The 15,000-nt window shown below is 38.3% G+C and overlaps 1 protein-coding gene across 1 annotated transcript in view; it reads left to right on the top strand.

Moving 5' to 3' along the window:
* Positions 1-7,823, top strand: part of LOC121859056 — a gene marked incomplete at its 3' end in the record, with an annotated part of 43,281 nt that extends 35,458 nt beyond the window's left edge. The window contains 2 exon segments of the mRNA XM_042355714.1: positions 125-312; positions 7,744-7,823. Coding sequence (XP_042211648.1) covers positions 125-312; positions 7,744-7,823 — 268 coding nt within the window.
* Positions 7,824-15,000: the final 7,177 nt, after the last annotated feature.

Raw genomic sequence — 15,000 nt, 5'->3', positions numbered from 1 at the left:
TTCTCTCTTCTAATAATTTCAGCTTTTTTTTTTTTGCATTTATTACAAAAACTTTCACAATTTTGTTTACATATTAAAAAAAAATACCAATTATCATTCCCGTTCTCACTGACTCTTCCCCCAGTGAGCGCGGCGGGAGGGTTTGCTCCCAGCATCGACGCCCCCATCGCCACCACGGAGCCGCCGCCCACCACCGCCCTCAACGCCGCCCTTCAGCCCACCTTCCTGGGCCGCCACAACGCCACCGTCAACGTCCACGCCGGAGACACCGCTGCCCTCAACTGTCATGTTCTGAGGCTGGGTGACAAGACGGTGAGTGTTACCACGCCCACGCTGCCACGCCCACACCCACAACTACGGCCATACTGTTACGCCCACACCCAGCCAAACAACACACAAAGACACACACACACACACACACACGCTTATCTGGCGTACAGATAAACATATACCCCCCCACCAACACACACACACACACACACACACACACACACACACACACACACACAATCACCATATATCTCTAACCAGTTAAAAAAAAATAGGCTCTATCGAAAAACACACACACACACACAGCCTGGGTTTTTGTTTTTGTTTCCATTCATATGTTTTACTTTGTTTTTAGAGAGAGAGAGAGAGAGAGAGGAGAGAGGGAGAGAGCCCAACCAGCCAATAGGAATTCCTGTCCCGTTTTTTTAACCTCTTATGTTTTGCACACCAGAAATGTTCTCCCACTAACGAGTATAAGCGCCCGTATATATTAAACCTAACCTAACCAAACCTTAAGGGCTAATATCGCCTGTAACTGCTTCAGACTCTCACCATTAGCGTGACAGGAGACTACTCGCTAATGTTATCAAACTACTTATTCATGTGGGTTTTTATGTGTGTGTGTGTGTGTGTGTGTGTGTGTGTGTGTGTGTGTGTGTGTGTGTGTGAAGATGGAAATAATCATAATATCCATATGATTACTATTCTTATATGCTTCTACCATTCTTATATTCTTACTACTATTATTACTACTACTACTACTACTTCTACTAACTACTTAATAATAATACAATAACAACAATACCAACATAAATACACACACATACATACATACATACATACATACACCAATTCATATCATACATACATACATACATATACATATACATCCATACATACATCCATATACATATACATACATACATATACATAGAATACGTCAAGTAAATCACATTACATTAAAGTTAGTGAATAAGAGTCTACGTTTTAATCAATAGTTATTAATTAAACGAAAACATTAAAAAGAATTTTTTATTTAGACACAAAAATATATACAAACATACAATGCCTTTGATCCTAAGCCCACACATATCTGTATTCTCTGTCATATACTTTAACTATGAGAAGTATTCCTCCTCAAATAAATATTCCTCCCTTAAATAAATATTCTCCCTAAATAAATATTTCCCTAAATAAATATTCATCTCAAATAAATATTCCTCCCTAAAATAAATATTCTCCCTAAATAAATATTCTCCTAAATAAATATTCCTCCCTTAAATAAATATTCCTCCCTTAAATAAATATTCCCCCTTAAATAAATATTCCTCCCTTAAAAAATATTCCTCCCTAAATAAATAAATATTCATCCTTAAATAAGTATTCCTCCCTTAAATAAATATACCTCCTTGATGAGTTTTGGTAGTACTTTTGTGATTATTGTGAGATATGTAGTAGTAATAGTAATAGCAATCGTATAGTAGTACTAGCAGAAATAGTAATAGCAGTAATAGCAATAGTACTATCAGCAATACCTCAACCTGGATCTAATACTCTCATTGTTTCCGGGTTACACTTCCAAGAACACACACTTATTACCTGGCGGGTAGCAGACAAACAGGAGGCAAGTTGAGAACAAGAGGAAGTACAACAACACTGATAAATGGTCATTACCTTTGAAATACCTGGTTCGTAATTATTCTCCTGTAGTGAGAGGGAGAGGGTGAGGGAGAAGAGGAGGATGGAAAGAGGAGAGAGGAAGAAGAGGAGAGAATGGGAAAAGGTGATGGAAAGAGGGAGAGGAGGAAGAAGAGGAGAGAATGGGAAGAGGTGATGGAGAGAGAGGAGAGGAGGAAGAGGAGAGAATGGGAAGAGGTGAGAAAAGAGGGAGAGGAGGAGAAAAGGAGAAAAAAATGGGAGAATGGTTGATGGGGTAGTGGTGGTGAAAGATGGATTGAGGGGAAGGGAGGGGATGGGGAGGAATGGGGTGGAATAGAAGGAAAGAAGAGAAGGAAGGAGAAGAAAAAAAGGTCAGGGGAGGAAAGAGAAGGAGGGAAGGAAGTAGGATAACAGGTGTCCTTTATTCTTTGTCTCTCACTATTTATCTCTTTCTCTGTCTGTCTGTCTCTTCTACTCTTCCTTGTTAATTTCTCTTCACCTCACACCATTCTCTTATTCCCTCTCATACCCCTCTCATTTCTCACCTACCCCTCTCATTTCTCTCTCACCCTATTATTATTCTCCCCTCTCCTCCTATTTTACTTGTGACTCACCAGCCTACAATACTCTCTCTCCCCCCCCTCACCCCTTCTGTCTCCCTCTCTCTCTTACTCTCTCACTAAAAGTCTTCCTCCCCCCTCTCTTCCCTCGTTTTCATCTATTCTCTCATCCCCTTCCTTTATTTATTCTCCATCTCCACTTCCTTTATGTCTCCTGTTCCCCTCTTACCTCCCCTGTCCCATGACATCTCTCCCCTCTTTCTCTCCCTCCCTCTTCTGCTCTCATCTCTCCTCCATTCTCCCTCACCCTCACACAAACCTCTCTCCTCCTCTCTCTCTCCCTGTCTTCTTCCTTCTTCCTTTCCCCTTCCCTTCAAACGCCAAGGGAGGGAACAAAGGGTGAGGGAGGGAACAAAGGGAGGAGGGAGGTAACAAAGGGTGAGGGAGGCAACAAAGGCAGAGGAGGGAACAACAAAGGTGAGGAGGTAACAAGGGGTGAGGGAGAGGAACAAAGGGGAGTGGAGGGAGGGAAAAAAGGGGCAGGGAGGGAACAAAGGTGAGGGAGGAACAAAGGTAGAGGGAGGGAACAAAGGCAAGAGGAGGCACAAGGTGAGGGGAGGGAACAAAGGGTAAGAAGGTAACAAGCAAGAGAGGGAGAACAAAGGTGAGGGGAGGGAACAAGGGAGAGAGAGGGAACAAAGAAGAGGAAGGAGTAAATAAAGAAGTAAGAAGTTTGGTGTGAAAATGTTCACTTTGGCATGACACCAACAAAAACTCATTATAATCATCAGAAAATGTCATCTAATATCGTTGAAACTTAATATTCTCTACAAAAACTTTGGGGTAAAATAGTAACTTTGGCTACATTTCACAAAAAACATTACATAATCAACAAATGGCTACATACCAACAAAACATATTGCCACATATCAACAAAAAATACTATGGCGTAGCTGAATGGACTGATCAGCTAGGAAAACATATATTGGCAGTATATGTTTAAGACACTGGAGGAGGCTAGATTTAATTAAAATAACACCTAATATTTCACCTTCACCCCCACGATTCTTATGTATCCTCACCAAACTTAATGGCGCACCCTGAGCCACTCACAGAAGCTGTATAAGTCAATATGTTGCAGTGTGGTCAATATTTAAAAAACAGTAGCCTTCTTTTTTTTTAAGGTTAATTTTAGCGTCATTATTCCTGCTTCATTAGAGTAGTTCCCTAAAATTTAAAGGTATGTTCAGGAGGTATATTCAAATGCCCAAAATATAAAAAAAACTTAATGGTCTTTAAAAGTATATAATTGAACTGTCTAAAAATTTAAGGTAAAGTTATTTTATCTAATATTTTAAGGATAATTACAATAACGTAACAAAATTATTATTACAATTACCTAAAATTTTAAGAGTAATTATCTTACCTAAAATTTGTGTCGTGAATTAATGGACCGATTTTCCAGGTATTACTCAAAGGGTTCATTTAGTGTCCTCATAATTTTCTACAGAGCCCAAGCCATTTAGGTCGACATATTTACTGTATTCTGTACATTTAGATAAAGTAAAGCTTTTTGTTCATTTATTCATATACAAGAGAAAGAAAAGAATTACAGGTGTGAAGTGCAATTACAGGTGTAGGTAAATATACAAGTACAGTTAGGTATAGAGTTAAAATGACTCGGTGTAAGTACAGGTACAAATACAGCTATAGGTACAGTAACAATTGCCATTGGAGGAGGTTACAGGTCCAGTTACAATTACAGGAACAAATACAGATACAAAACACACACAAACATAGGAACAAGTACAGATACAAGAACAAACACAGGAACAAATAGATACAGAAATAAACAAGCACAGGAACAATTACAGATACAAGAACAAACACACAAACACAGGAACAAATATAGTGAATAATTAATAATGAAGAAACACCTGTTAATGTAGCTAAGGGAGTCTCAGGTGCTCTAAATTATTCAGGTAGTGTCTAAGAAAGGTGAGGTGGTGAATTAAACAGTAGGTGTACACTATGATACTGAATTACAGAATGTCATATTGTTACTGTCAGTGTATGATTGGTTGTGGTTTTGATGATGATGATGATGATGATGATGATGATGACGATGATGATGATGATGATGATGATAGTAGATTGTGACGCACGCTATTATTATTTAATATTATTGTCGTTGTTAATATTAGATATTATTATTATTATTATTACATTCTACTACTACTACTACTACTACTACTACTACTACTACTACTACTACACACACACACACACACACGCACTAATAACACGCGTACACGGAGGTCATTAAATCGATAGGCACCCGCTGTGTGAGTGTTAGCGTATCTAGAGATGCAATTAAGTATGGAATGTGAGAGAGAGAGAGAGAGAGAGAGAGAGAGAGAGAGAGAGAGAGAGAGTATATAGATGAATAAAAAGAATGAAGGAGATTATTTTTTATGAACGTGAAGATAAGGAGAAATAAGTACGTGAAGATAGGAGAAAATGCACGTGAAGGTAGGGCAAATATACCTAACCTAACCTAACCAAACCTATCTCAATACTTCTATATATTTGATAGTATTATAAGTCAATAAACTGATATAGCAACTACGTCACACCAATACCAACTATGTCACACCATTACCAACTACGTCACACCATTACCAACTACGTCACACCATTACCAACTACGTCACACCGTACCAACTACGTCACACCATTACCAACTACGTCACACCATTACCACTACGTCACACCATTACCAACTACGTCACACCATTACCAACTACGTCACACCATTACCAACTCACGCAATAACACCAATACCAACTACGTCACACCATTACCAACTACGCCACACCATTACCAACTACGTCACACCATTACCAACTACGTCACACCATTACCAACTACGTCACACCATTACCAACTACGTCACACCATTACCAACTACGTCACACCATTACCAACTACGTCACGCTTGTTGGATACGAAGATAGGTGGATAGTCAGCTTGCTGGATAGATTGATAGTCAACTTGAATAGTAAGACGGATGAATAGTAAGCTCGCTAGTCGTCACGCTCCATTAGACAACTAGCCAGCCGTATAGCTCTTGAGTACAATGAATGAGTCCGATAAATATAATAAAGTTTCGAGTACGATAATCAAATCATTGTACTCAAGGTGTTATGATTGTAATTGAGGTTAAGTTATCATACTCAAGAGTGGGCTATGACATTGTACTTAAGAGGTTAAATTATCGTACTCAAGATATTAACTATCGTACAAAAGGTTGGTTATTTACTCAAGAGATTAAGTTAACGTACTCAAGAGGTTACGTTAATGCCAAAGGGTTAATACCGTACCAAGATATTAAGTTATCGTACTCAAGAGGTTAAGTTATCTCAAGATATTAAGTTATCGTACTCAAGAGATTAAAATCATTGTACACAAAGGTTAAATAATATCCCACTGTCGTCCCACATAACTTATTAAAAACTCACTAATCAATAACAAGGTAACAGCCAAATGTTAACAAATGCCAGAACATAACATAACATCAACACATAATATACACATAACATGATAACATAACACAACACAGAACATAGCACATAACAGAGCATAACATAACGTGTAATGACAGACGATTAACGTGCTTTAGCAGCAGCGGGGTGTTGGGGGAGGGGAAGGAAGGTTTGAGGAGGAGGGGGTGAAAGAGAAGGGGTGAGAAGGTGGAAGGGGGAAGGAAGTAGAGGTTTAGAAAGAGGGGGGGATGAGAGAGAGGAGGGGAGAGAGAAAGGGTGTGAATACAGTTACTTAACAAGGTGGTTTAAATTGCTTCACTATTATAGACGTCGTTAATGAACCACTGTAATTGCCACTCCTCAATTATTACAGGACTAACTACAGACTCCCCCGTGTGTAACTTGACTGTATGTGTGTTTGTAACGTCATGATATAACATAATGATGGTGATTAGTGAATGATATTAGTATGTTTAAGCCTTGAGGTGTATGATAACAGTTCCAGCTATAAATTATATAGAATAGATATATAATGAGACTATTCCTACTACTACAGTATATAGTTTTATATAAAGTGTGGTTGTGTTGTAAGTGACCATCTGTGAATGTGTTAAATGCGCCTTTTATTTTTTTTTTTTAGATAATTTACTCGGCGAATTTCAGCTCATTAAACTAATACTCGCGCCAATTTATACTCGCTTAATCATAATACACAACACACAAAAAATTGCCAAATATCACCACAAGTCGCCAAATCTTAACACAGTACGCCAACACTCGCCAAATGTTACCACAAGTCGCCAAATCTTCACACACTCGCCAATTTGGGCAGGTGAGTATTACAAAGTGCTAAGTTGAGAATTGGCGTGACTTACAGGCATCCAGTACGGTCGTAAATCTGGTCGTATCAAGGAAGATTATCGACCGTGAGTCATTGTGTGGACAGGATCACTCTCTCTCTCTCTCTCTCTCTCTCTCTCTCTCTCTCTCTCTCTCTCTTAGACCAAATCACCTTCACATACAAACACCTGAAGGGGGTACCTGAGTGGGGGGGGGCAAGTGGAAGCAATGGGGGGCTGTAGGGTCTGGAGGGGGGTCTGGAGGGGGGGGTCTTAATGGCTAAATAGTGATGATGAATTAGTTGTATTACATTACCTGATATTAAAACCTATCTATCTATCTATCTATCTATCTATCTATCTATCTCTATCTATCTATCTATCTATCTCTATCTATCTATCTCGGCCTAAACTCAAACCAGCGACCTTTAGGACACGTAATGAACTCTCTATATACTACGCCACCGTACCACTTTTATACTGTTTATACAGCGGCTGAATTAAAACAGTTTTTTTTGTTTTAATTCCTACGATTAAATTAATATTCAGAGTCATTATTATTATTAAAAAAGTATTGTGATAAATTGGCTCTTTATTTATGCTACTGATTATTATTTTTATTTTTTTTATGTTTTATGTTTTTTGTGTAATAATTATTATATATTATTGAGAAAATAAACCAGAAGTCAAAGAGATGGTTTGGTTTGGTTAGGTTTGGTTTGGTTTGGTTAGGTTAGGTTAGGTTAGGTTAGGTTTGGTTTTCTCTTAATTAATGTTACCTTCACACCTGTTTTCTCTTAATTAGTGTTACCTTCACACCTGTTTTCTCTTAATTGGTATTTCCCTCAACCTATTTCTCCCGATTAACAGGTGACGTGGGCGAGGCGTCGAGGAATGGAAGAGTTTCACATCCTCACTATTGGATTCCAAACTTACCATAATGATCACAGGTAAGTACAGGAGGGGGGGGGGTTACCACACTTGTTAAGAGACAATTATCCAGTTCCACACCTGCTAGACTAAGGATGAGTGGCTTCCACACCTGTATGGAGATGAATGAGAGGCTTCCACACCTGTATGGAGATGAATGAGAGGCTTCCACACCTGTATGGAGATGAATGAGAGGCTTCCACACCTGTATAGAGATGAATGAGAGGCTTCCACACCTGTATAGAGATGAATGAGAGGCTTCCACACCTGTATAGAGACAAATAAGTCACTTCTAAACCAATTTACATATATAATTACCTTAACAAACCTTCATATCGTACTAATAAACATCTTCAAAAAATTCCCTCACTCAATTTGTCTTCATATTTAAGTATCGATTAATTCCAAATAATTTATCTGATATAATTTGGCTTCGTATAACACACAATAACTTCTAATAATTTCCCGGACATTAATGGGTTTCAGATCATTGTATTTCATATCTTAAAAAAAAAAAAAAATCCCAATTAAATAAAAAACAATAATAATTTGCCTACCACACTTGGCCTTCGTATCTTAGCATTTAATAATTTAATATCATTTTCCTTGACATGTGTATGGAGCATCGCATTGTTTGTTGACATTCATAGAAAATCTAGTTTGAGGACTTCTACGAACGCATTAGCAGATAAATAATTCAAGAACGGAGTGGATTGATGTGTAGCTATATTTAATAAAAGGTTTTCAATCATGTAGAGTGTACGTCAAAATGTCTTCTAAATTTTACACTCCTTGAGTTTAAGAATAAATGTTTAAAACTTGGGGAGATAGAGTTAGTCTATATGGGGAGGAGAGGGGGAGGGAGAAAGGAGGGAGGGGTGAAGGAGGGAGGGTGAAGGAGGGGGAGGGGTGAAGGGGGGAGGGAGGTGAAGGAGGAGAATTGAAGGAGGGAGGGTGAAGGAGGGAGGGGGTGAAGGAGGGAGGGGTGAAAGAGGAGGGAGTGGGGAAGGATGGAGGGAAGGAGAAGGAGGGGGGAGTAGAGAAGGGGAGAGAGGCAGGAAGAGAAGAAAAGGTGGATGAAGTAAAGAAAGGGAGAATGGGAGGGGAGAAGGAGAGAAGAGAGGAAGGGATAAGAGAAGGTAGGGAATGGAGAAGGAGGGGAAGGGAAGGAGAGAAGAGAAGAAAATAGTTAATTCGTTAGTTTGTTAGATAGTTAGTTGGTTGAGTTAGTTAGTTTGTTAGTTAGATAGTTAGATAGTTAGTTAAGTCACTGACAGATCTATTAACACGACACGGTGGCAAGGCGGAAATTTCCCCGACTTGTAAACAAATCTACGCTCTGTCGATGCCAAGGTTGTCCCCCGGGGTAACAAATGAACATCATAGTGGGAGGAGGGTAGCCGAAGGTCAGGTCAGGTCAGGTCATTAGAATAACCTACATACCTATTGACCTATTTATATAAGCCTACTCCAACTGAACCCGGCTCTATGAATGCTTATCCTGACTTATTGATTGACTGACTAAGTGACTAATTTTGCCTGACTTGACTGACTTACTGAAAGACTAACTGACTGACTGACTGACTTAAAAACTAATTGACTCATATACTAACAAGAATAAACCGAATAACTAATAATAATAATAATAATAATAATAATAATAATAATAATAATAATGTAATCCAAGAAAAAATCCGGTTAATAATCTGAGTTTAGGATTTTTTTCGATTTATTGTAATCTATTAATATTAATCTCTTGTGTGGTGTATTAACCTTCATTAATCCTCAGTGTAATCTTAATCGCTATCGTGTAATCCCCTCGTGGTAATCGCTGTTAATCGTCATGAATTTCAAATTATTTTTCTTACAGATTCAGTCATTCAAACCATAGATAGATAGACAGACAGACAGATAGACAGACAGACAGACAGACAGACAGACAGACAGACAGACAGACAGACAGACAGATAGATAGATAAGTACTGATCTACCTGCAGTAATTGCCACACAGCAAATATACTCTGCCTGTGTACACAGCCTCCGTCCTCCCTAACTTCTTCTTCTAACCTAGCTCTCTTTGTGTCTCATTTTCTCTCTCTACCTGTCTCTCTCTCTCTCTCGCCCTCTCTCTCAGGTGATCAATAGGCAACCTTACACTCAATTAACTACGAATAATTAACAATACCTGTGTTACCTGGACGATTCAGAGGCGCCACAACACTTAACACACCCACACGAACACACACACACGAACACACACACGAACACACACACGAACACACACGAACACACACACACGAACACACACACACGAACACACACACGAACACAGACGTTTAATTTACGAGTTCCATAATAAGACTTCTAAACTCTCTACATACACTTTTATACACTACAAATACTCTCCATACACTTATATTTAAAGTATATTATGAACTTGAAGTCAATTAAACTTTCTTAGATGTTTTAAGGTAATTTTATTTTTGTCTCACGAAATTTTTGTATCAAGCTGATTGGCTAAGTTCTTCGTGACGTCATCGTTTCGTGACGTCATCGTTTCATGGCGTCCGTTGGCGAGTTTTATGATAATTGGTTGGGAATTTTCATCCATTTATTTGTTGGTAGAAGCCATCAAGGTCTGGTCAGGTTACATTAGGTTAGATTAAGTTGTCGTTCTTCCCATCTAACGACAAGTCATAAGAGAAAAAAATCCCCTTCGACACGCAGCTACGAGACGTCTTCCCCGCCCATAATGTTGACTCGTCGTGTAATCAACCAATAAAATCTTTATAAGGTTATGACGTATCACAATGACGTCATTTTGCTGACCAATTACAATGCTTCTTATTAGTTACATCATTCATTGAGGTTTCGTGAGTTAACAAATTAGGGTGTTTATTGGCCAAAGCGTCGTGTTGATACCCAATTAGAGCGTTGGCTTCTTTAATGACGTCGTACAATGAGATTATGCGAACCAACCAATCAGGGGGATTGTTGATAAAGATGTCATAACATAAATTGACGAATCCATGTTTGAGCGTTATAAAACAGCTAATTGGACAGGTTCATTAGTTCATACAATATTTAAAGTGTTAAGTAATGGTGTTCCTAAGTGATGCATATGACTTTGAATAATAAAACAAAACACAGCAGATTTGGGGTCCCTAGTTTGTTCTCAAATCAAACGGTATAATAAATGTTGCCTAACGTCAAGATTTGGTGGATATCTATTGTTTTGTTTTTTTGTGTGTGTGGGGGGAGGGGGGAGGAGGGGGCATAATTGTCACGGAAAAATCGAATCACTCAGAATAAATTCTTTTTTTGATTATCAAAATTGAAAATTATTTCTCTTAAATAAACTTACGCCCTCTTTGTTTACTAATGCCAAACAATCAGTCATAATACCTGCTACTATGAACTAACTGTACACACTGTGCTCTACATTAATTAAAAAAATAATAACAAAAGAACCAAAAATGCTAAACAAAATCTCACTCTATTATTAACGCAAATAAAACATTATTATATGGCTTAATAATATTTCAAGAGCTATATATGCCTTTTATATACCCAGGTTGAGTTAAATACAAACGCTTCAGTTGTTGACGTGATATATCTTCTTTAGTATTCCTCAGGACGTATTAATATATTATAAGATCAGGCTAAGTTATATTAGTGATCAGTTAATCAACATCAGACCTTCATAATTTATACCCACAGTAAACAATATTTTTACACACACCTTCCCTTTGTTGACGCCATATTGTCTGCGTTCTAGCGGTCTACTGTCGCCTGCATTGTCACCTCTCGCCATGCCTTTTGCTTCTTGCTCGTCACCTTTTCTTTCCTCCAACAGTGACATTAAGAAGGACCGCAGCTTTGTTGAGTCTTATTATGTCTTATTATGGCCACTGTACTCTACCAACATCGAAATTTAAACAAGCGAGGCTACGGCGTACCAACCGTTACGTCAGCACTGAGTCAGAGCTACCAACCTCACCCTTTCCCTTATGTGTTTTATACCTGGTCGATAAGAACTGTGGGTTTGTCTGTATCTTTAATGGTGTGTAAAGTGAGGGATCCAAATTAAATTGAAGCACACGGCCGCTACTTTGTATGTGGTGAAGTGGTGGTGGTTGAGGGTAGCGTATTGTCTCAACGGTTGTCACCCCTGCTCGACCCGTTTTCCCTTTCCCATATAAATACATCTCAAAAGCAAATTGAGTTAGTTAATTCTCTACTATGGAAATACACTGTTACTTCATTAGTGAAATACAACAAAAATACTATATCCTATGTTCGGTATCCCTTGGCAATAATGTACTACACTAATACTGTCTAGAGCCGCAGCGAAATCATTAATTACAAAGATGTTTTTACCCACGTTGTTTTTGTTGTTCCTGAATATACTTAACAGAGCTCAAACCTATTCATGTGATCATTGTGACTTTGTATGTATGTATGTATGTATGTATGTATCGAAGTAGAGAGAGAGAGACCACCAAGCCCTTACAAGTTTGTTTGGATGTAAAGAAACAACAAACAAAATTCCTCCCATGACAACATGTTATTAAATTATAACTTTGTCACACGAAGGAAAAAAAATGATAACTGCAAAATAATCGTTTTTTTTTCTTCTTCATCTTTATTCTAAGTTTCCTTCTCTCGTTCACTCACAGAAAAAAATATATTCGTGTTTTGGAATAATTTTAATTTACAGAAAAACGCTTGAATTGGCAACTGTGATGGTTGTGTTTCGTGTGTGTGTGTGTGTGTGTGTGTGTGTGTGTGTGTGTGTGTGTGTGTGTGTGTGTGTAAATCAACACAGAATCGTCATCACCAACTCAACACAGACAACCTTCCGTTCCCATTCCCAGGACAGATTACACCTGCATGACCTCTGACCTCTCTTTGACCCCCTGGCGTGAACCTTCAGACTCAAGACCACAGACTAAAGCCACAGAATTACAATGAGATACAGTGGCGGTACAGTGGCGGTACAGTGGCAAGGGGACGATGAGGTACAAGAAATGTGTATTTTTTCTCTTCTAGGTTACGTAATTCTGAGGTGTTATTTTTTTTGTCTAGGATGAACTAAGATTTGTTTATACATACATACATACATACATACATACATACATGCATACGAAAGGGAATATATTCATTATTATTGTTAGTAATTTTGGAAGTTCCGTGTTCCCTGAAGGACACATACAAGTTTGCACACACACACACACACACATACACACACACACACACACACACACACACACACACACACACACACACACACACACACACACAACGAGAATCATACAAAAAACAAAAGAAACTACAACCCGGAACTAATATACACATATATACGACATACACACATATACACATAACCTGTAAACCAATTAAACACTCTGCCGTGGGACCTCTTGACCAAACATTTAAATGGAGATGAAAAAAAAATATACTCTAGCGGCTGAAACAGAGAAAAAAAAAGTATTTGGAAGTGTAAAGCCGAAGGATAAACACCTCAGAGTCGATACAAAATATAATTTGTAGGTAGTAGGTAGTAGGCAGCTACCAAACAGGGAGGTACTACCGCCTGGGAAGATATTGGAAGCATAATGTGTTGTCTAATGGTAGACCCTGCTGCCATATGGTATCACAAAAATTGTGACCAAGTCCCAGGTTGCTGATCTGACTTTCTGCCTCATTTACACACAATTACAGGGTCTCAATTGTTTCTCTTACTATTGACAACACAACATACATATATTGTTCCTCACTTTTGATTTTTTTTTTCATTTTGTATTTCTTTGTGGTTCTTTATTATTGCTATTATTATTATTATTATTATTATTATTATTATTATTATTATTATTATCATTATCATTATTATCATTATCATTATCATTATTATTATTATTATTATTATTATTATTATTATTATTATTATTATTATTATTATTATTATTATTTCGCCCCCCAGGTCCCGATGTGGGTCAGTGACCTGTGCCTGGGTGGGCTAATTCCCGTAAAAAAAAAAAATAATAAAAAAAATCTTCATACCTGCAGCGTAAACTGAGAGAACTGCCAGATGTACAAGGTGTTTATTTACATGAGACGTGACCATGTTAGTGATTATCAACGAACGGGATAATGTTTTAATTTTTTTCTTAATAATTGATGATTTATTTGATTTTTTTTTAAAGTTAAAGCATATTTATAAAACACAACAATCTATTTCTTATTTAAAATTAGGTAAGATAGATTAAAATAACACGTTATTCCCTAACTAGAAAAGCCGATTATATTTTGAACATCGCCTTAGTATCCAGGGATCCGGTACAAACAATATTCTCTATGTATTTCATGATTTTGCCATTTTTTAAGACATACGGGACCCATTTTCGTGTGTATTTGAAAGAATAATATAAACTCTTTAGATAAATAGAACTACTGATTTATAGTTGAAAAAATTGTAAGTTACGAGAGAAGAAAACTGGAGTGACGTAGAGTGACTTGACTTGTCTTAGAACAGCTTCAGGTTGAGGGACGGAACAAGTAAAGCTCTTTACAACTGGTCAGTGACCCTGGGATATTATGGACGAGTCTTAAATGTCTCAGCTGACATCAGGATTCTCGACCCCTGGCCCGTCTCACCCGTGCCCTGTCTCTCGAGGTTGCACACAAGAGGAACGAGAACGACAAGATTAGGGCGTATGGACAGAGAATTCAGAATGTGGATCAGGGCAGCTTCACTCCTCTGGTGTTCACAACTTCTGGTGGGATGGTACCAAGTGCAAAACGCTTTTATGAAAGACTGGAGGAAGTGTTGTTTGAGCAGAAGCAGCAGCCCAGAAGCCACGTTGCAGCCTGGTTGAGATGTCGACTGTCCTTCTCCCTGCTTAGGTCTGCATTGCTTTGCCTCTAGGGAACGCGAGCATCGGCCCCAAATTCGACAACGGTCGCAGATATTGACTATGAGGCAACAGTCACTGAATGCCCGCATGGGTCTGCGGCTCAACTAACTCTGACTTTGAATGGGATGGCTACTTGTGTATTAGGATATTTAATAATGAGTAATATAATGGTGGCGAAGGTGTGGCTGACCAGGGGAGGCTGGAGGCCACGTAAAAAAAAGTAATAGTAGTAGTAGTAGTAGTAATAGTAGTCAATGCTGGATGCTTCAAACGCATTCAA

Source organism: Homarus americanus, unplaced genomic scaffold, assembly GCF_018991925.1.
Source record: "Homarus americanus isolate GMGI-L3 unplaced genomic scaffold, GMGI_Hamer_2.0 scaffold20112, whole genome shotgun sequence".
Lineage (NCBI taxonomy): Eukaryota > Metazoa > Arthropoda > Malacostraca > Decapoda > Nephropidae > Homarus > Homarus americanus.
This window is presented reverse-complemented; position numbering and strand designations above follow the sequence as displayed.